At 42.6% G+C, this 21,557-nt stretch overlaps 5 protein-coding genes across 7 annotated transcripts; 4 read left to right on the top strand and 1 right to left on the bottom strand.

Annotated features, from left to right (window-relative positions):
* The first annotated feature begins 2,009 nt into the window (after window positions 1-2,009).
* LOC115406069 (D-threo-3-hydroxyaspartate dehydratase-like) lies at window positions 2,010-5,983 on the top strand. Its single transcript, XM_030115960.1, has 10 exons — window positions 2,010-2,079; window positions 2,550-2,696; window positions 2,780-2,909; window positions 3,224-3,374; window positions 3,454-3,634; window positions 4,168-4,286; window positions 4,380-4,506; window positions 4,636-4,698; window positions 4,779-4,884; window positions 4,967-5,983. The coding sequence occupies exons 2-10, from the start codon at window positions 2,551-2,553 to the stop codon at window positions 5,054-5,056; spliced, it is 1,113 nt and encodes a 370-aa protein (XP_029971820.1). The 5' UTR covers window positions 2,010-2,079; window position 2,550; the 3' UTR covers window positions 5,057-5,983.
* A 470-nt stretch (window positions 5,984-6,453) lies between these two features.
* Window positions 6,454-11,149, top strand: LOC115406062 (origin recognition complex subunit 2-like). 2 transcript variants are annotated; one of them, XM_030115952.1, is made up of 16 exons: window positions 6,454-6,540; window positions 6,645-6,716; window positions 6,876-7,034; window positions 8,135-8,221; window positions 8,335-8,424; window positions 8,504-8,535; window positions 8,621-8,678; window positions 8,765-9,075; window positions 9,156-9,265; window positions 9,352-9,484; window positions 9,586-9,682; window positions 9,758-9,904; window positions 10,000-10,171; window positions 10,519-10,580; window positions 10,685-10,803; window positions 10,893-11,149. In XM_030115952.1, the coding sequence occupies exons 2-16, from the start codon at window positions 6,647-6,649 to the stop codon at window positions 10,974-10,976; spliced, it is 1,731 nt and encodes a 576-aa protein (XP_029971812.1). In that variant the 5' UTR covers window positions 6,454-6,540; window positions 6,645-6,646; the 3' UTR covers window positions 10,977-11,149. The 2 variants fall into 2 exon arrangements, with proteins under 2 accessions (XP_029971812.1, XP_029971811.1); XM_030115951.1 differs by having other exon boundaries at window positions 6,456-6,716.
* A 441-nt stretch (window positions 11,150-11,590) lies between these two features.
* On the bottom strand, window positions 11,591-13,230 carry LOC115406077 (cilia- and flagella-associated protein 410-like). 2 transcript variants are annotated; one of them, XM_030115972.1, is made up of 7 exons: window positions 13,024-13,226; window positions 12,915-12,933; window positions 12,761-12,807; window positions 12,426-12,655; window positions 12,189-12,339; window positions 12,003-12,093; window positions 11,591-11,901 (listed from the first exon to the last, which is right to left on the bottom strand). In XM_030115972.1, exons 1-7 carry the CDS (start codon window positions 13,098-13,100, stop codon window positions 11,737-11,739), a joined length of 780 nt encoding a protein of 259 aa, XP_029971832.1. In that variant the 5' UTR covers window positions 13,101-13,226; the 3' UTR covers window positions 11,591-11,736. The 2 variants fall into 2 exon arrangements, with proteins under 2 accessions (XP_029971832.1, XP_029971833.1); XM_030115973.1 differs by lacking the exon at window positions 12,915-12,933 and having other exon boundaries at window positions 12,761-12,789; window positions 13,143-13,230.
* Window positions 13,231-13,460: 230 nt separating this feature from the next.
* LOC115406079 (putative 60S ribosomal protein L37a) lies at window positions 13,461-15,180 on the top strand. Its single transcript, XM_030115976.1, has 4 exons — window positions 13,461-13,510; window positions 14,111-14,239; window positions 14,513-14,595; window positions 15,017-15,180. Exons 1-4 carry the CDS (start codon window positions 13,508-13,510, stop codon window positions 15,078-15,080), a joined length of 279 nt encoding a protein of 92 aa, XP_029971836.1. The 5' UTR covers window positions 13,461-13,507; the 3' UTR covers window positions 15,081-15,180.
* A 2,831-nt stretch (window positions 15,181-18,011) lies between these two features.
* LOC115406073 (peroxisomal trans-2-enoyl-CoA reductase-like) lies at window positions 18,012-21,522 on the top strand. The gene is made up of 8 exons (XM_030115967.1): window positions 18,012-18,130; window positions 18,868-19,001; window positions 19,077-19,242; window positions 19,316-19,397; window positions 19,483-19,579; window positions 19,658-19,768; window positions 20,053-20,164; window positions 20,295-21,522. The coding sequence occupies exons 1-8, from the start codon at window positions 18,019-18,021 to the stop codon at window positions 20,375-20,377; spliced, it is 897 nt and encodes a 298-aa protein (XP_029971827.1). The 5' UTR covers window positions 18,012-18,018; the 3' UTR covers window positions 20,378-21,522.
* Window positions 21,523-21,557: the final 35 nt, after the last annotated feature.

Below are 21,557 nucleotides of genomic sequence, written 5' to 3' on the forward strand. Positions count from 1 at the left end.
AATTGATGTCTGGAATGTTTTTGCACATTACTTCTCTACCATAACAATTAAAAAAAAATCATGATTCAGCAATAGTATTGTTGCATTTCAGTTTCCATTTTCAATTCTAAAAACAGTCAAAAACCTCAATATTACAGTCTTAATAATGTGAATATTTTTTTTCAGGCAAGAAACAAGAAATTATGTTTGTAGACATATTTTTCTGGATTAAATTGAGAAAAAAGTGTCATTTGGAAAAAGCCTGTGGAAAAAAGTTGAATATGACTTCTTAAAAGCCATCAAAATTTAAACCCTTGTTAATGGTTTCTAATGATCTTCAAAACTTTTATGTAGTATTGCATGATTGAAAGAGGTGCATTAAAGGTGCATTAAGGAGTTTGCACGTTTTATGCGAAACAGCGCCCCCTGCAGGCCTTGGGCCTAATGCAGCTTAGTGAAAAACTCGTGCCTGTGGCTGCGAGCATGGAAGAGAGGAACTCCTTCTTCGCTCTTTTAGTAGCGCTCGAGTAAAATTTAAGTTTCTTTTACCTGGTGGGGTCTGTGCTGGAGCTGTGGCAGTGCTAGAAGCCAGTCTTTTCTTACTTTCTGGAAGATCCTGCTCAGTTGTTGCTCACTAAGCATCTGGCGGAGTAATGGCGGACAAAATGAAACCTAACCAGCCAGAGCGCACATTACGTCATTCCTTTCAAATTCTCCCCCAAAAAATGCTGGTGCTGGACCGGCACTGCAACTTTCAAGTGACAATTTAGCGCTGTTAGAGGTTCTTGTAATGAATATGTCAGGGCACATTGTACACATCATTAAAAATGTGTAACATATTTATGGTGGAAAATAAGTATTTTGTATTTTGTAAAACTCCTTAAAGCAACACTAAGGAACTTTCAGTTTTTGTTGATTTTGGCGGCGCCAGTGGACAAAAGTGGTAGTGTTTTGCCTGAACGAATACTACAGTTCCCATGAGGACTAGCGCGTGGCTTCGTAAAATGCTGCTCTCGGTGGCGTGCTGTCGGACTGAACTCGCCTTTCATTTGTTTCCAGTGGCTGTGTGAAGGATGGATAGCGACGAGGTAATGAATCTAATGGTGGCTAAACAATGTTATATCATGATGTGACGCATGCCGTAAAGCAGTCCGCACATTTGGAGTTTTTTAGTGTGCAGGGTTCCTACCACCCTCCTCACAGTTGCTTAGTCCAAGTGAAAGCAATACTGACGCCCTCAGGCTGTGGCAGAGGGGTCATTCAACTAGTTGTAAGTCGATGTATCATCACAAAAGATATTAAAATGTTTTATTATGGTTGAAAAGTTCCTTAGTGTTGCTTTAATGCACCTTTAAGATGTGACAGTCCAAAATTGAGTATGTAACATGGAACCAGAGTTAAAAACATCTTTATGTGAAACAGAAATTTCAATCCGTGCTGATGTTTTTATATTTACAGAAACTGTACACACACTAGACTCAGTTTGTTCTTTAAACTAGTAAACATTTCCTCTCTGTATTGTCACCTGAGTCTCCCTCTCAGATTTGTGTTCAGATGTAGGAGGTCAAAGTTAAAAGTCATCGGAAAAAAAATTCAGATACCAAACAAATGCACACCATCAGAGTATTTGTACTTTGATACTTCCAACCTCTGTGAAAGGGCCATCACTTCAACCACGCGCAATCATGTGCAATTACTGCAAAACTAGAGTAGAGTGCACCACAAACCACAGAGGATATTTCATAGGACACAGCCAATTAACAACTCCCACAAATGTCCTGTTTGTTTAATTTTGATCTCGTGTGATTAAATCAGTGTAATTCTAGGAGCCAGAAATTCAAAGGAAATAAAAAAATGAAATTATTATGCAATTCCCCTTTTCTGAAAGAGAATCTTTATTCCCAGCATCAACATCTGCTCCCAATTTGCTCCTCTTGCTCCACGGTGGGCTTGTCTCAGTGTCTCCCCCTGCTGGGAGGAAAGAGTAACTCTTTCAAACGTTGATTTAAAGAATTTTGTCCACTCGCGGACACGGTAGTAATGTTCTAGCAACACCAAGCAAGATTTCTTCAGGAGAAGTTACATTTTCACCTCTAAAAGGTAAGACTCGTTAGTCCTCCACTCGTCTGAATAAGCCAGAAGCATGTGGTCAACGCACACGTGCATTTGCATTTAACGTTGCTGTGTGCACGTGCAAACTTTTTGTAAACACTTTTATTATTTCACTGCTGTCATGCAAAATAGGTTTTTGTATTAGAATCTATTAAAAACGACTAGAGGAGATTTCCTTATGTATAGTTAGTGTGCTTTTTTTAAAAAAAATATTTCGGTGTTTACTTTTCAGAGTTCAAAGGTCTTTTAGCTCACATAACCTGAACATTGCAAAATCAAATGCAAAAGACGAGGTTTTGGCAAATGTGCAAATTTGTTGAAGAATAACCTTCAGTTACACTTTTTTTTTTTTTTTGCAACAATAGTATCGCAGTTGAGCAGGTCTGTGAGCTGAGTCAGTCATGCACACCGATGTAACTGCATGACAGATCATGGTGTGAATGCTCTCTTGCTGGCAGGATGGAGGGGGAGCCTCTTTCAGCCCTGTGCTCTCCAGCTCTGGTGGTGGACGTGGACAAAGTGAAGCGAAATGCCCAGAGGATGATCGAGCGCTGGCAGAAACTGGGAGTCCAGCTTCGCCCACACATGAAGACCCACAAGACCCTGTGCGATTTAAGCTCTCTCACCTGTATGGAGGCCCACTGTGCTCCATGTGATGGACACTGATGGGCTCTCTGTCTGTGTCCAGGGAGTGTGCCGACATCATGACCGGTGGATCCCGGAGGTGCATCGTGGTTTCCACCCTGGCAGAGGCCTGCTTCTTTGCTGACAATGGCTTTGACGACATCCTCTATGCGTACTGTCTGCCTTTTGATAAGGTGTGCAACACGTTCAGTGCGGCTGTGTTCCTCTTTCCCTTTTCAAAGTGAATCTTTAGTAAGATCATCTACCCTCTCAGTGAGTCAAAGTGGTATATTCACCCATTTTTTTATTTTCCCTTATACTCATCAGGCATATTTGTTTTCAGCAGAACAGATGGAAATGTGGGGCACTAGAGCCATTCCCAGCTGACTTTGGACAAAGACTATTTCATTTTTCAGCAAAAAAAAACAAAATACAGCAGTGTTTTTGATATTTCTTCAGTTCAGCCATATTGCGATTACCCAGAATTAATGTTCAGGTTTCTGTTTAGGTGGAGCGTTGTGCAGCGCTGTCGGAGCGACTGGAGCTTTTCCAGGTTTTACTGGATCACCGGGATGCGCTGGAGCAGCTCAGGAAGAGGCCGCTGAGAGACGGTCGGAAATGGCACGTCTGGCTGAAGGTCGACTGCGGCAATGGAAGAGGTGAACAGACAAATAAAGCAACAGACCTGAAAGCCTCAGAGTGTGTACGTTGATTTTCGGTTTGGTTTTCCTGGTGTAGCCGGCATCCTGCACTCGGAGCCCGAGGCGCTGAGACTGGCTGAAGCCATCGCGGAGACGGACGGCGTGGAGCTGACGGGGGTGTATGCACACTGTGGAAACACCTACAACTGCAGAGGAGCAGAGCAAATACAGGCTGTCGCCCAGGAAACCACGCATTTCACTCTGCAGTTCATGGAAAAGTAAGATGAAAACAGAAATGCTGGTCGAGCAATTAATATTAAATGTGTTTGACTTCATAGGATCTATAAATCAGTTGTACTGATCCTCTCCTCTTTTATTTTTTTATCTATCTTATTTTACAGCTACTCATGTCTGCAGTTTCGAGAAGTTAGTGTTAGTATAACCTGCTGAAAAACCTTGCAGAAGCAGTGAGCAGCTAATAATTGACAGAATTCATTAAAAAAGGGGCAAAAATCTCCCCTCAGCACTTGAGGGGAGGCTTTTGTCAAAGTAACTTAATTGAACTTCAAATGAATACTAATTTAATATAAATATATATTGTTATGTACACAGTATTTGTCTAATTTATTATTATTGACAACAGCATGCCTACAGTAAAATGTCAGGGTAGTTTTTTGAGCTTGTTACACTTGATGTTGTACAACACGCTGATCGAAGTCTTCAAATTTACAGTTTATCTGTAACTAATTCAAATTACCACAGTGCTATCTAGAAATAATGAATCTGTAAAAACTGGATTGTTTCCTGCTAGACTGAAGGCTGTTGGCGTCACCTGCAAGTCGAGCATTGGCTCCACCCCTTCCTGCAGTCATCCAGTCGGAGACATGGCGCAGCTCAGCGAGGTGCATCCCGGAAACTACGTCTTTTATGGTGTGCAAAAAAGCAGATGCGTGCTATCGCCTGTAACTTCAGATAAATTGAGGATAGATGCGATTATTCATGGAACATGGGGTTGCGTTTCAGACGTGCAGCAGTCCATCATTGGCTCGTGCTCCCTGGAGGACGTGGCCGTCAGGGTTCTGACCAGAGTTATTGGACACTGTCCCCACAGGAACCAGCTCCTGGTCGACTGTGGATGGTGTGGACTCAGGTATTTCAGTGGTGGTTAATAACTCCTGATCCAGTGGTTTTTACCTTCCTATCCCAGCCACACTAGTCTTCATCAGCTGACTTGTCTTACTAGAATAACATGTCTCTCATTGCTGCTCGCCTCTTTCAGTTTGGATGGAGCCGGAAAGCTTCCAACTGGATATGCTGTTATCGAAGGGCATCCAAACCTGAAGTAATGCTGTCAAATCAAGATTTTAATCTCAGTACTGAACGGTATGACTGATCTTGTGATGAGATATCTTTTTGTTTCAGGTTGTCGTCGATGACGCAGGAGCATGGAAGAGTGGAGCCCATCTCAGGGCCACTGGACTACAGCAAATACCCCCTGGGCTCTCTGCTCACCTTGATCCCGTATCATGTTAGTGCTCCTGTTAAGTTCATGCTCCACTGTCTGACTGTTTTCTTGCCTGACTGATTTTTTTTTTTTTTAATCTCTGCAGGCATGTGCAACAGCCATGATGCATCCTGTGTACTACATACACAGCGAGGGTCGTCTCCTGGGGAAGTGGACGCCCACCCGGGGGTGGTGATCAGCACCTTGTATGGAGCAAACTGAAAAGAAGATGTAGAAAAAGAGTTTTTCAAACAGTCTGTAGTTTCACCAGTCTTGGTAATCCCTGTCAGTAAAAGACATGTACGATCGTTCCGAGTTATGTACTTTTGAGTCATACTAATGTCAAAACTTATGGACGGATTATACTGAAATTTTCAGGAAAGGAAATTTTGAAATGGGACCAGGACCAAGGGAACGATTTTGGGAGTGATCTGTATTAAATCATGGATTCTGGATTAATTTGAAATTTTTGTTTACATCACGATAAATGAAAAGTAAAATATTAATTGATATTTGTCTAAAATAGCAGGAATGATTGGCTGACAAAAGTACAATAGTATTATTGATCATTTTTTTTAAGTTTGATCTGGATTCTGGCAAGATTGTAGATAGTACGATCGAGAACAGAAAAAAAATAGGGAGAGGGGGGCATTTTCATCACTGTAAGGTAACAAATGAAGGTCTTGGTATACAACTAACACCAAACTGGAGCTGGATGGGTTTACTCTATCTTCGACAGGTAGAATAAACTACATCCAGAAGCAAGCAGTTTTACATAAAAATCAACTTGCTGGTGTGTTTCAGTGTTCAATAAATCTCACGTAGGATTTATTTTTGTTATAAATTAAAATTTGGGGGGTTGGGGGACTGAGCTGTTTGGTGCAGGTCTGTGCTGTCTGAGTGCTTTTTGTAGTTTGTCATTAGTTTTACCACACCTTTATGGGTTTTTTTCTTTCCACTATTTTTAGCCTGGCTTTATGCCACATTCACCATATTATCACTACTGTTTTTACTTCTGAAATAATCCCATTCTCACTCTGAAAACTCTGAGATTTTAGGGTAAATTTGTCTCTGTGTCATTGTTTTGATCCAGACAAAATTTTATTTGATATGGTCAATAAAAGCATTTATTCTGATTACCTAGCAGCGGTCCTTTTACAATTCATTATTCAAGACTGTGATTAAAAAAGTCCCTGTCCCGAAATGTAGAAGCCATTTTCTAATTTTTTTTTTTTTTTGTCAAATCAATTAATATAGAAAAATGATACTGTCCTGGATGTGAAATAAAAGCTCTTCAATCATTGTGTGATCATACAGAGTGTAATTAATAATGTCAACAAAGACAAATTGCAAAAATAATTTAAAAAAAAAACTTATTGCAGGTGTTTGTGAGATTATTTGTTACAGTGTAATTATGATTATGTATCCTGAAATGTAAAGTCACGATCAACCGCAAACTTTGTGAAATATAAAGTATTTAAATCACCTTTACCGGGTGCATCTTGGGAAGTGTAGTTTGAACAGAATGCAGCCTTCTGATTGGCCGCTGTCTGACCTTTCGCTTGTCACGTGGTGTAAAGACTTCAGGATTTCGCGGGAAGTTGTCACAGCAGCGATGCAGGGATCTTCGTTTATAAAAGTTATGATGGCAGCGTCTTGGTGAAACAGTGAGGTTATTGAGTGAGTTGCTGGAGGAACTCTCATCTCTGCACTAGCATCGCGAGCCGCGCTCGTGCTGTTCGTATCGGCTTTAGCCCAGCTGTTGTCTCGTGCTGTGTTTGTAGCCATGAGCGCTCTGGAGGTGAAGTTCGTCGGAGATGGGGACGTTCTGGAGCACATCTTGGACAAACCGGAGGGTGTGGACACTGGCACAAATACACAGCTAGTTTAGGATCAGTGTGTTTCTCACTGTATCTGACCTGTGTGTGTGTGTGTGTGTGTGTGTGTGTGTGTGTGTGTGTGTGTGTGTGTGTGTGTGTGTGTGTGTGTGTGTGTGTGTGTGTGCGCGCGCGCAGGAGTGCAGAGCAGCGGGACGCATGTCCAGAAGATGGTGACATTTAAAAGCCTGGCTGCACGGCGTGGAGACGGAGAGGATGCAGAGCATGATGGGAGTGGAAACGGAGTCCTGGATGAGCAGAACTACATCCAGTCACTGGGAACACACACCGCAGAAGGTGAAGGATGGGGACTCGTGTGTGTGTGTGTGTGTGTGTGTGTGTGTGTGTGTGTGTGTGTGTGTGTGTGTGTGTGTGTGTGTGTGTGTGTGTGTGTGTGTGTGTGTGTGTGTGTGTGTGTGTGTGTGTGTTACATTGAAGAGTTTTTCTCTGTCTGGGAGAGGATGAAATCAGTCGGAGCCGAAGTCCAGCAGAAAGCATGTCTTTTATTACAAGATGCCCAGTCAGGGGGCAGATTCACACAGTTCAGAGTCTGTCAGTGAAAAAGCCGAAGCGATTCTCATCCATCACTGTCTTATACTTTCTCTGAGGTGTGGTCACTATTACATCAGTTACTAAGAATCTTCTGAAGAGCAGCATTAAGCAAAACAAATCCTTAAAAAGCGGCCTGGGCAGGGGTCATAATGACCTGTACCAGGCCGTGCAGGCACTGCCATCCCAGCAGGACACATCAGCAAGCAAAAGCTTCTTTTAAAGCGATAGTTCAACATTTTGGCAAATTGGCCCATTTAGGGCAATGCCCTAGTCATTTAGAACAGCCTACTTACTTTTTTTGTGAAGGCGATCTGTTGTTTATTCAGCGGTGGGTCTGAGGAGAGCTTCATGGCGGACATAATGGAAGTGGACGGTACATTTGGTTCTCTCGTCAAACTCATCAAATACACAGTCCAACAACCCCAAAACACTTTGGTGGACACGTTATAATCCGCACATTCACTAAGCTGTGGAACACCAACAAATAATATTGTAGCGTTACGACACTGAAGCAAATACTGGGAACTACTTTTTCTTTTGAGATCACTACGCCCAGACGCCATGTTTAGTAAGTAGTTCCGTCTCAGCAATCTTCGCAAAAAACACTCAATCTCGTAATTTTGCATTAATATTCCACAGCGTAGTGAATGTGCGGATTATAACATTTGCCAAAATGTTGAAGTATCGCTTTAACAGTGCAGAGTATCACCAGTGTATTTTTCACCCGTCAACATGCATAGATGTTTTTGTTGCTCTGTAACAAGGATTTGTGGAGATGTTGGACTTTGTATAAAATACTAGCGATCGCTCTTCAGTTGCTGGATAGTTAAATCTGTACTTTACAGAAGATGAAGATGGTTTGTCCAGAGTGGCGGGATCCTCCATATTCACTTTTCAGAAAGCCAGACGTGGACACAGTATGGCCCAAACTGGTGAGAACCTTGTGTGTTTTTAGTCCTGTACACACACACACACACACGATCTTTCTTGCATTGAATAACTAGATAATAAGGGACACACTTGAATTTTGCGCGCTCACACACAGCGAGCGAGTTGGCCCGGACGCCTGGGAAGAGCGTGAGTTTCAGCTCGACGCCGAGCGTTGAACCGTCCACCCCGTCTCGAACAGGACGCAGTGAGTAAAACAAACTTGCTAGTTTTGTTTCCTAAAATCTGGACCCATTTTCATGCAGGTGATTTTTTTTTTTTTCTAGACCACAGGAAAGAAAACAGGACACCGAAAAGGGTGAGAGGAAATGTTTTGACTAATGAAAAGTCCTGACATTGCATCCTGTAACTTGATCTGTGTTTTTCTGCTTTTTTAATGACAGAATAAAAAGGTTGAGTTTGTCTCCACAACACCACATCGACTCAGGAAGCGACTCACAAGTGAGTCTTGCTTGTAGTTACAGCAGCTTTACAGTGTGGATTAAAGAAAACCACAACTTGACATCACCTGTCATCGATGCTTTCAGCGCCGAGTCTCCGGTCAGACAGCGACAGTGAGCTGTCGCCCTCCGAGTCTGAGGACGACGAGGACGAGGACGGGTTGGAAGAAGAGCCGAAAGTCAAGAAGGAGGACAAGGAGAACGCGAAGACCCCGAGAACGCCAAGTAAAGGTTTGTCCGCCGCTCTCTACAAGACCCCTTCCAAGAAGAGCAAGAGCGCGCCGGAAGCTGTGAACCAGCCCAGCATGACCGAGGAGTACTTCGAAGCCCACGGGACGTCAAAAGTCTTGACGTCCGACCGCACCCTGCAGCGACTACACACCCCGAAGCTGGACAGGGTCTGTTTACACAGCTGGGAAAATGAATGTCGCAGGTTAGACAGGCGAGGGTCAGCTCGTCTCAATTCTGTCTCTTCCAGGAGAAACTGGTCCAGCTTCTAGAAGGGAAGCCTTCCTGCTACTCCAAAGAGATCCAGCAGCTTCACAACAGTCACCGAAAGCACTTCAGCAAGTGGATGTTACAGCTACGGTGAGTGTTGTAGAATTCTGTCGCACAGTCTCTTCGTGTTTCTGCTTCTGCCACGTGACGGCGTTTCTGTGGCCGTGTTCGCACAGGCTGGGCTTCAGCGTGCTCGTCTACGGTTTGGGCAGCAAGAAAGCTCTGCTGGAGGACTTCAGAGTGTCTCATTTGTCTCAAGAAATCCACCTCGTGGTGAATGGATTCTTTCCTTCAATCACTCTTAAATCGGTCAGTATTTATTAAAATGTGAACATGATGTTTTATAATACAGCAGTGAGTGACTTCCATGGTAAGATTTGATTTTATTATTGTGTTTTTTTTTTGGACAGATATTAAACGCGCTGACATGTGAGGTTCTGGAGCATGAGGGGACTTTCCGAACGCCCTCAGACCAAATCCAGTTCATCATTAAGACCTTTAAAGACAGTAAGTCCGTCTGTGAATCCCTGCTTTAAACAAAAGTCAAATCTCTTCTGTATTTTAACTCCGTCGTCCCTCCAGGTCCTGACCTGCACGTGTATTTGATCATCCACAATATTGACGGGCCAATGCTACGAGGAGAAAAGACCCAGAGTGCTCTGGGGCAGCTGGCGTCGCTGCCCAACCTGCACATGGTGGCCTCTTTAGATCACATCAACGCACCGCTGGGTGTGTGTGTGTGTGTTTGTGTTAGAAATCGCAGAGCAGTGTGTCGGATCCAAACGTGCGTCCTGACTTCTGACTGTTTCCCTGTGTGCCGCCAGTTTGGGACCAGTTCAAACAGAGCCAGTTCAACTGGCTGTGGTGGGAGTGCGTGACGTTCCAGCACTACACGGAGGAGACGTCCTACGAAAACTCCCTCCTGGTGCAGCAAACCGGCGCTCTGGCGCTGTCCTCGCTCAGACACGTGCTTCGCAGCTTGACGCCCAATGCAAGGTACCCTTCTCTCCGAGGTGGCTGCGCTCACGTAAACTTGTATTTGTTGATCGGTTTTGATACATCCAGAGAAGCCCTGCTTACATCAAAATTGAACAAAGTGATTGGATTGATGCGCCGGTTTCTATGCATCTCATCTGAATTCATCAGTGGATCAGTCCGATAATGCGCTGCAGTGTTTGACAGTCACACAGGATCCCAGATCCAGCTGAATCCAGGAGGTCGTGACTGTTAAAGATGGATTTAGTAGCTTAAAAGAATTGAGCTTGCGTCTCATTTGAAACTGCTACACTGAAGAAACATTGTTCCAGACAATCCTGTTTAATGTCTTTTTTTTTTTTTTGCAGGGGGATCTTTAAATTACTGGTTAATTTCCAGTTGGAAAACAAAGACAATCCTTCATACACAGGTACATTTTTAACCAACTGAAGTGCTTTTTTTTTTTTTTTTCTTTTAATAATTTCCGTTTTGTTTTTTTGGCTGGATCATGTTTATGTTTCATGTTACTTGCAGGATTGTCGTTCCAAGATTTCTACCAGCGCTGCCGTGAGGCGTTCTTGGTGAACTCTGACCTCACCCTGAGGACTCAGCTGACTGAGTTTAAAGACCACAAACTGATCCGAACCCGAAAGGTAAATTTTTTTTTTTTTTTTTAATCCTAAATCTGGTTGAGCCACTTCAGCTGCAGTCCTGTTGCTCATTGCTGTCACTCTGTCCGCAGGGTGCAGACGGAGTGGAGTACCTCACCGTCGCGGTGGAAGCGAGCACTTTGATGGATTTCTTAGAAAATGAGGAGGGAGACTGAGGAAAAGAGGCAGCAGACATATAAAGTGTACTTTCCAGCAGAGATTGTCTATTTATTCATTATTGAGGCTTTTCATTACACCTGGCTATCATGACACAAACCACCCTGATAGACTTTGTTAAAAGTGATCATTTCATGCAAGTAAGTAGGGAATTGTCACTCCCCCTGATGGAACACTGACAGATACTTTTTCTGACATCTTTGTAAATAAAAGCAACTAAAAAGTTAATGTACTTTATTTGATCGCAGAAATATTTACATTCAGCAAAACATACATTCTTTTGTTAAAGACATATTCGAGGATTCTCTGCCTATTTCGTGCACTGCGCATGCACGGCTCCCTCCGCATGCGGACTGTGGGGAGCGTGCCCGTCACCCGCATGTCAGTGTGTTCACATCCGCGCAGCTGGAGCATCGTCTTTCCGCATAGGATTAAAACACATTTCTAATCATGTCGGACTCTTTTTCCAATCATACATAAGAATACGATCCGTAAAGTAGTGTCGTACGTGTTTATGCAACAGAAACACATTTGAAGGTGTCCAAAGGCGAGCTCAGGGAGGAAAGAAACCTCCCGTAGAGCAGAAGGGCAAAAGCTCGCTTGATCTTGATTTAAAAAAAAAAAATTATTTTGAGGACATCTTGGTAGAAAAAAACATAATAGAATGCAAATCACAATAAAAGAGGTGAAGTGGAAAAATGTGACATGGGTGATGCAAGTGAACTGAAGTAAAATCTTCGCACTGATTGCGGAGACACATCAGGGCTGAATGTCGACGGTTTTCTGCGTTGGCGTTGAATCCTGTAGCGTTTGTGAGTCCAGTGTGTAGATCTGAAGTCTGTTCTGTGTCGCCGTGTGCACAATGTGAAGCTCGTCCTCATCCAAATCCCTCAGCAGCAGCAGCACTGCATCCAGAGTGTGTCTCTGGAAACGGAATTCACTCAGTTTTAATAAGAATTAAAGTTATTCCAGCACCATTTGAATACTTTTACATGTCAGGTGGAAACTATTGGAAGAAGTTGTACCTTGATTGATTTCTGTTCTCTGGTTGATGGAGAGGAAGGAGAGAACTTGTCTCTGGGGAGGGGCTTCATTCCCAACTCTTCTCTGATTTTGCTAAATGACGACAGTTATATGTTTGGCATTACTAAGCATTTATTAGATCAACAAACTTGAATTCTGTGTGATTTGTTTACATCAACAGCACGCACTTGGTTTCCTGCATGTTGTAGTTGAGCGGATCGACCTCGGTCTCCGTTTCTGCCAGACCGTTGGTGGGGAGCTGGTTTTGGAAACTCCCTGGTGGCGTGGTGACCTCTTCACCCTCCACGAGAGCCAGGGCAAGTTCATCCTCTGTCACTACTGAACACACAAAGTAAAGTAGGACCAAATCAGTGTTTTACCTGAGAAATCGGAATGTCAGCTGTTTCAAAGGAAAAAACACTCACCCTGATTGTCGAGCTTCTGCAGTCGAGGCAGGCAGCGCAGCACAGTGAGTCGATACCGGCTGGGGTCGGTCCCACAGCAGGGGTTCTCAGCCAACCAGAGCACTCTGAGACGGCTCAGCCGGCGCAGATGGGACAGTTCGGACAGAGATGGGATCGTGTTCCTCCGTAGGTACAACTCACTCAGACACAGACAGCCGGACAGAGGAGCAAGCGATGAGATGCTGTTTACACTGCAAACAGAAAAAAAATCCAGCAGTCAGTGATCATCCCAAATAACTACAGATACTACAGTACCATGCCGATTTATTTTGGATGGGGAGCAAGAACAAACTGACCTCAGTGTCAGCACCTCAATGTTGGGCATCTGAGAGAAGATAGAAATCTAGAAATACACACGCATTTTAATTAAACCTGGATTAGAACAGCAAACTTTTCAGATTGAGTAGTCCAGTGCAAAATGTGACGAGCAGAAGAGGTTTGGGTACTCACGTCTGTCAGCTTGCATCCCCTGCAAAAGCGATACAAAAATAACATAAATCTGCATCTTACTACCAACAGACCAACAGAACTGCGTTTGTGCTGACTGGTAAACACTCACCAGCAGTTCAGCTTCCTCACGCTCTCCAAGTCGGAGGCCTTGGCCTTTGCAAGAACCAATTTCCGTGTCAGCTTCATTGTATATCACTAAACGTGAGTGTGAATAAAGAATATCCTCACCGACTTATGTGCTCACGGACCAGAAAGGCCGCATCCTGAGGGAGAAAGTGGAAAAACATTTCATGTCAGCCCGAGTTGCGGGATGTTCTCATCCGCAGCGGAATGCGCACGCGCCGTGCCTGCACAGCGTCCTTGGTAACGGGTTAATTTGCTTCCTTTTTAAATTTTACTAGATACAAATATGTGTTACATTTTCAGCTTAGAGGACAATTTTAAGTTATATTTTAATGAATAAAAAATAGCATTTGTATCGTGAGGGTTAATTATATTAGAACTACATATCCCATAATGCACCGGGAGGAAGTTGGTAAGCCGCGTCTGCGCGTTGAGGATTTCCTCTTTGGACCTCCGTCTCCTCTGAAACGATGGTGAGCAGAAATGATCCACTAACAATCTACGTCAATCCAATTCATCTGCAGCTATTATCGTTATAAACACACACCCAGGCGGTTTGCGGGGACGGTGTTCTTCAGACATGACCACTATCTGCGTGATGCGGTGCTTGATGTAGTAATAAAAAGGATGTTTTCATGCCCGGTTGATAAAAATGGCTACCGCCATTGAGCACTGAACCGGGCGGGCAGTGTCACATTAGTTTCATTGAATTGACGAAATGCGCACTATTCTGTGTAAAGGCGATACATGTTATCACTTATATACCCGTCATTTTTCTCTTAAAACCTCTAAACTGCGCCTCTAGGTCAAACGCAGGTCGTTGAGCTAGCTATGTGGCTAACGCTGGAGAAGCTTGCATAAAGTTGCTGGTTAGATCGTGTCACGCCGTGTATTCACGTTTCATCTAATAGTGGACAAAGTTAATCAGCCTTCAACCTTAAAATCAGCTGATCCTAAGTGGCCACCCGTGTATGTATGATGTGCAAAGAGGCGAACTGACTGAATCATTCAGGCCTGTCTGTTTCTTACTGCATTCTGTATTGTTAATTTTCATGCTGTTCTATTTTCCTCAGGCCAAACGCACCAAGAAGGTGGGGATCGTGGGTAAATACGGCACCCGTTATGGTGCTTCGCTGAGGAAGATGGTCAAGAAAATTGAAATCTCCCAGCACGCCAAATATACCTGCTCTTTCTGTGGCAAGGTAAGGATAAACACAGGCTTCACTCAGAATCCTGGATGCATTAAGTTTAGCCAGAATGCTGTTTCTCTGGGATATAAAGACACATGGCAAAAACACATTTTCTTTCAAGACAACATTGCTTTGTAGTTGATGACAATTATTTTATTTTCATTACAATGTGGTGACTTAAAGTTAAAAAATGTGAATTTTCCTTCTTACAGGAACAGAATGCAATGGATTTTCATTGACACTAACATAAGTCTTGTTGAACCTTTTTATTTTTTGTAATTGCAGACCAAGATGAAGAGGAGGGCTGTTGGTATCTGGCACTGTGGGTCCTGCAGGAAGACTGTGGCCGGAGGTGCTTGGACATACAAGTATGTTTTTTTGGCTCCGACGTCAAGCTGTATTCTACATTGTTGTTGTGATGGTTTATTCAAAGTAAATTGTACAGTCATACTGATAGTAGTATGGTTAATATTGCTTTCACTCACACATCAGTAGATTTTGTCACCTTCTGATCATCTACATTGTTGCATTTAATTGGGGAAACTGCCTTCAGTTTATTCCGAATGATGCTTGGATAAAATGTTATTGATTGAAGATATAGTAAAATTTCATAGTGCAAGCCAGTCGTCATTGCTTTTTTTTGCCAAAATCATATCCGTCCTGTAAATGGAGCAACACAGTTTCCACACACATAAAGCAGGATCATGTTTCTCTTATGCTGCTCTATGAAGCTGCTTTCTTCACCTGTATTCAACTTAAAACATTTTTCTTTTCTTTTTTTTCTTGCAGCACAACATCCGCTGTCACAGTAAAATCTGCAATCAGGAGACTGAAAGAGTTGAAGGACCAGTAAACCAGTGCGGCACAGTCGCTGGTGGATTTGGGACTTTTTCTATAATTTAACCGACCGGGACATGGCCTCAACATCCAAAAATAAAACGGTCTGGAGCGGAGTTCTTGTGTCTTTCTACATTAGTTTATTTTTGTGTGTGTGTGTGTGTGTGTGTGTGTGTGTGTGTGTGTGTGTGCGCGCGCGCGCGTGAATTGCACTGACCTTACAAATGAGATTTCTTAGAACATACAAATCTGTCATTGTCAGTGCAGGTGTACGTATTGAAGGTTGGAGAGATTGGACTCATAATCCAGCTGCATGGAAAGTTACCTGATTCCTCAGCACTTTACACTAGAAAAAGACTGATTGGCAGCTTTATGCATCCTTGATCATGGCTCAGCGTGCCCTGATCAGAGGATTTCTGTGAGGTGATATGTTAATACTTTTCTGGGGGGGGCGGGGGTTGCTAGTGATGAGTACTGTGTCCCAAGTTTTAGTGACAATTAACTAGTGTCAGTAACCCGAAGCTAACGGTGTGGAGAGAGATCTCCTGTATACATACAGCAGAGTTTAAAGAAAATATTACTTGAGTTGTGATGAACAGATGAAGGATCACTAAGTTAGTGTGGCACTACAATGAAAGGAAAATATTCTCCAGTGGTTTAGAGCAATTTGAGCTACCAGTCATTTCAAACTGCTGCACACTACTGACAAAGGGACAATTCAGCTTTTCCCTTGAAGATTTTGAAGGTTTTTCTTCACTGCTTGAGCAACATCTAAAGTAGAGAAGAGCCTCTTCCTGTGATCAAGTGGAATTTTAAGAGGGTGATTGTTATGGTTTATACAACCCCTAGCAAAAAGTATGGAATCGCCAGTCTTGGACGAGCACTCAGACATTTTATTCTGTAGAAAAAAACTCAGATCACAAACATGAAACAATCACAAGGTCATTCCAAAGTGCAACATCTTGGCATTCATAAACACTTAAAAAAATTAAGAAAAAACATTGTGCCGGTCATTAAATGTTACTTTTATAGAGCAAGTGCAGGGAAATAAGGAATCGCTCCATTCTGAGGAAAAAATTTTGGAATCACTCCATTTCGAGTAGAGAATAAGGACTCACCTCTACTCAATTTCCTTTCCTTAATTGGGCACCTGCCTCAGATTACATCTGCTCGTTAGTCAGCAGTTAAAAACAGTGCAGTTATCACACCTTGAAAACAGAAAATGCACTAGACAAATGAAGAAATGGGAGGAAGCTGGACTCTATGTATGTGACAGAACTGCAAAATCGCTAAAGGAAATGGGATTTTCATACAGGAAAGCTAAAAGGAAGCCATCATTGACGCTTAAACAGAAAAGAACAAGACTGCAATGGGCTAAGGAGAGGCAATGGTGGACTGTGGATGACTGGATGAAGGTTATCTTCAGTGATGAGTCACGAATCTGCATTGGACAAGGTGATGGTGCTGGAACTTTTCTTTGGTGCCGTTCCAGTGAGATTCACAAAGAGGACTGCCTAAAGAAAACATCAAAATTCCCACAGTCCTTGATGATATGGGGCTGCATGTCAGGCAAAGGCACTGGAGAGATGGCTGTGGTTAAATCTTCAATAAATGCAAAAGTTGACATTTTGGACAGCTTTCTTATCCTTCAGTTGAAAAAATGTTTGAGGATGATGAAATCATTTTCCAAGATGACAATGCATCATGCCACGGAGCAAAAACTGTGAAAGCATTTCTTGGAGAAAGATGCATCCAGTCAATGTCATGGACTGCAAATGGCCCAGATCTCAACCCAGTTGAAAACCTGTGGTGGAAATTGAAAAAATTGGTCCACAGCAAGGCTCCGACCTGCAAAGATGATCTGGCAACTGTAATCAAAGAGAGTTGGCACCAGATTGATGAAGAATAATGTTTGTCACTCATCAAGTCCATGCCTCAGAGACTACAAGCGGTCATAAAAGCCAGGTGCAACTAAATGCTAATGATGTGTTTTGATTGTTTTTTTATTTGTTTTTCATGATTCCATATTTTTTTCCTCAGAATGGAGTGACTCCATATTTTTTCCCCTGTGCTTGGTCTATGAAAGTAACATTTACTGACTAGCACAATGTTTTTTCTGAATTTCTTTTTGTGTTTCTGAATGTGAAGGAGTTGTACTTTTGAAAAACTTCATTATTGTTTCATGCTTTTTATCTGAGTTTGTTCAACAGAATAAAATATCTGAGTAAGTGCTCGTCCAAAACTGGTGATTCCATACATTTTGCTAGGGGTTGTAGAATAATACTGAGATGAGGGCAGCTCTCAATATTATTGGACACATCTGGTAAAATAAACAGCATCCTTAGAGCTTAGAGCCTACATAAGGTCATGTTATTTCTTAACATTAAGTATTTGTTTGCTTCTGTTCTTTGAAGTGTAAAAAGAATACTAGCCATAGAGAACAGCATAAAACGTTCATTAAAGTGCAAAAATGTTAAGCAGTTGTGCAGAAAAATCACACAAAGCATGGGAAAATTTGTTTTAAAAAATGACAGAAGTATATTGATTCAAAAAAAGCTGCAAACGTGAAAGGGAACTTTCATAAAAACTGTCTTCCCGCTGTAATGTATGACAAAGGTTTTCAAATCAATGTGGACAGATACTGACACTCCAAAAAATTGTTTTTAGGTTCCCATTTTACATATTTTAGGGATACTAAATTTCCAGGACTCTATGGTAGTTCATTTTAAACATGTTTTGATCATTTTCACGACTGAAGAGTGAGAGCATGATTCCAAGGTGCATTTGCATTCGTTGTCCTCCAGGGGACGCTATGCGTCACCTCAGCACCAGAGAGCGCCGTGTCACCTCAGCTTTGTCCAGCAGAGGGCGCTGTGTGTGTGGAGCAGCCTCCGGCTCCGCCCCGGTGAGGCTGTTCTGGATGGTTGCTCCTCAGCCGCGGCTCACAAACAGACATGGCGGCCGCCAGTGTGTTCAGACCTGGCTTGTTCAAGCATAAAGTCGCAATAGTTACCGGCGGAGGGACCGGTATCGGTAAAGCCATCTCCGCAGAGCTGCTGGAGCTCGGTGAGTCGTGCTGGAAAAACCCGGAGACGTTTCTTTTTCGTGTGTTTGGTTTGCAGAAACACGACAGTGAGCTGCAGCTGAGTGACTGCAAGGATGTGAACTTCGACACACATCCTGAAGTCATGTCGCACTACTCTGAACTTCAGGAGAGCACAGCAACTGCTCTGAGGATCAACTCTGTGGTTTTGGAACACACTCCCCAACAACTCCTCCATAAAATCACACACTTTAATTTATCTGAACTAGCTTTCAGTCTTTTCAGTACTGTGGTGGCTTGATCTCCCTCCTGAAACTCCCTCTCTCTCTCACACACACACACACACACACACACTTTTTTTATTTGATTGATGCTTATCTTCAGGAACGTCGTTTATGTGATGTTGCCTTGCCATTTCATGAAGATAAATGAATACAGTTTGCGAAGTATGTGAGACTCCTACTTTGCAAAGAGCAAATCTGTTTTCATCCCATAAGACGCTCTGGTCGATCTCACTGAAAGTATTAGCTGGACTGTAAATATCATCAGAATTCAAATTGCAATTCTGCTTGAGTCATAGCAGCAAAACCTTTAGTGTGACTGTAGTGATAGTTACAGGATTTACTGGATATTTCAAGTTATGGTATCTTAACTTGTCCAAGAAGAAGCCAGTAGACTGACTCTTTTTAAACTTTCTGGATGGCTCTTGCTGTGTTGTTCACCACTCTACATTTAATTGTGTGAAATGTTTTGTCCTCAGGCTGCAATGTGGTGATCTCCAGCAGGAAGACTGAAAGGTTGGAGGCAGCAGCTCAAGAAATGAGACATAAAATCCCTCCCTCCAGTCCTGCAAGTGTCACAGCTTTACCCTGTAACATCCGCAATGAGGATGAGGTGGGCACGGCTTCCTGCTGATTAAGAAGCGTTTTCAGTGCGTGGTTTAATCATTTGGTCTCCATTCTGGATCAGGTGAAGACTCTGGTCTCGTCTGTGTTGGAGCGACACGGCCGAATAGACTTTTTGGTGAACAACGGAGGAGGTCAATTCAGCTGCCCAGTGGAAAACATGTCCTCCAAAGGCTGGAAGGCGGTGGTGGACACCAACCTGACAGGAACCTTTCACTGCTGCAAGGAGGGTAGGCCAGCACACATTTTAACACTATTCCAGCGTGTGCAACCTTCACACGGCTGGTGTTCCTCCACACACAGTCTACGCGGCGTGGATGAAAGAGCATGGCGGCGTGATCATCAACATCATCGCTGACATGTGGAAAGGCTTTCCAGGCATGGCGTAAGAACCACCATGAATAGCTTACACATGTATGGTCTGACTGACACGTGTTTTTCCACTAACGGTTTGGTCCTCTTGCTTACAGCCACACGGGAGCAGCAAGGGCAGCAGTGGACAACTTAACCAAGACTCTCTCCGTTGAGTGGGCGTCGTCTGGAGTGCGGGTCAACGCCGTTGCACCTGTATGTACAGCGTGTGAGTTTGGGTGGTTGCTTGTAATTATGTGCTTTACTGACGGTTGTGTATGTGTTTGGTAACAGGGCACAATCTTTTCAAAAACTGCAATGGAGAACTACAAAGAGCTCGGGCCACACATTTTCAAAATGTCGTCATCGTTTAACCTTGCAAAACGACTGGGATTACCTGAAGAGGTGTGTAACCACATCGTGACAGCTTTTACGCACCAAGGAAAGTGGTGACTGTAGCTTTATCATTGCTAGAAATTCTTGATCAAAAACTACGCACTACATTGTGTTTGGTTGTAGTAGGTAACAGATATACCATGACTTAATAAGACAGAACAGGCCCATAACACCAGTTCCGCCTGTGTTTTGAGATTAGCAGTTATGATTGTATTGTGGTGTCACACCCCCAACTGTTTTTTTTTTTTTATTTTTTCAATCCTCCTTCTCATTTGTTTACTGTATTTCTTCAGATTTCATCCGTGGTTTGTTTCCTGCTCTCGCCTGCTGCTTCCTACATCTCTGGAGCTACACTCAGAGTTGATGCAGGACAAAGTCTGTACCCCTCCATGTGGGAGGTACCAGGTAAGACAGCATTTAAAAGTTTAATTACTTATTTATCGCATTGATGTTACATCGTTTTAGCAAGTAATTTTCTTTGTCAACAGCTGCCCGGCTGTGTTTAACGAAATCTGTCTTTGTTGTTTATCTCCAGACCACAGTGCATGGTCCGAGGCTCCAAAAGGGGAGAACCTGGATGCCCTGAAGACACTGCTCGATCCAAAAAGCAAACTCTAATTCACTTATCAACAGTACAAACCACCAAGATCCGCAAACCACATGAGAAAATGATCTGAACCTATACTATAAACATGAAACTAGTATTTAATAAACACTTTATTTTGGGTCTGTTGCAAATGTATTCCACTTCCCAGTAGAATGGCAGGTCAACATCTTCGTTGTAGCTGCGCCTGATGAGGGACACGGTACACTAGATGTAAAGACAAGTGCGATTAAAGTAAAACTGTGTGAATGGGTGAGCCAGCACAGTCAGACAACACAAACACATCACAGGCTAATGAGCAACATGCTCCTGTCTCTGCTGTGTAAATCTGCTGGCTATGAGTAATGGGATATTGACTTGAAGAAAACAATGTCCATATGGGGTGTGTGATTTATTATTAAATCTGTTTAATGATTGTATGTAATTGAAGCAACATTAGTGTGATGCACTGTTTCACTGTTATATAAGAAATTATTGACACACTGATACACAGCAGTTTTTCTGTGTTAATTTATGTTGATGTTTCTGAACCGAATGTTTGTAAGAGCTCAACAATTTGAGTCATGTGATCTTCTACAGAAATGTGATTTTGTTTAACCCATACAAACTTAATGTTTATGTGGAAGCCTTTTATTAATCCCCGAGGGAACTTTTCAAAACATAGAAAATACTTGTAATACAACTGTAATGCAGACAGTTGTCTAAGTAGAGCAACTGAATGAATTCTGACCACACGCTAATTTCCGTTTCTTAAATGTGGTGTTTGCATAGCAAACATTCAGTGTTTGTATGGCAAACTGATTTTTATTGATGCAATTAAAATTATTTTCTTTATGAAAGCTGTTGTTTTACTCATAAATGTCACAAAAACTCTGGATGCATAAAGAAATATTTCAGTTGAAGATTGATTCCTAAAATCTCATTACAGCAGATTCCTTTAATCTTTATCCAAATATGGCATTGTATCTAAAAACATCCACTAGCTAGATAGATAAATACTTTGAAATTCAGCATGTCTTCCATCTTCACTACAATCAAAATAATTTCTAAATTTACATGTATAAACTGATGAAACTAAACACAAATCAGATTAAGTATTAAGAACTCTGTTAGAGTAGATACATTAATACTAAATATTCACAATAAAGGGGAAGGACAAAGCAGAAAAACACTTGTACTGATAAAGTGAACTAA

This window comes from Salarias fasciatus, chromosome 18 (genome assembly GCF_902148845.1).
Source record: "Salarias fasciatus chromosome 18, fSalaFa1.1, whole genome shotgun sequence".
In the NCBI taxonomy this organism is placed as follows: Eukaryota; Metazoa; Chordata; class Actinopteri; order Blenniiformes; family Blenniidae; genus Salarias; species Salarias fasciatus.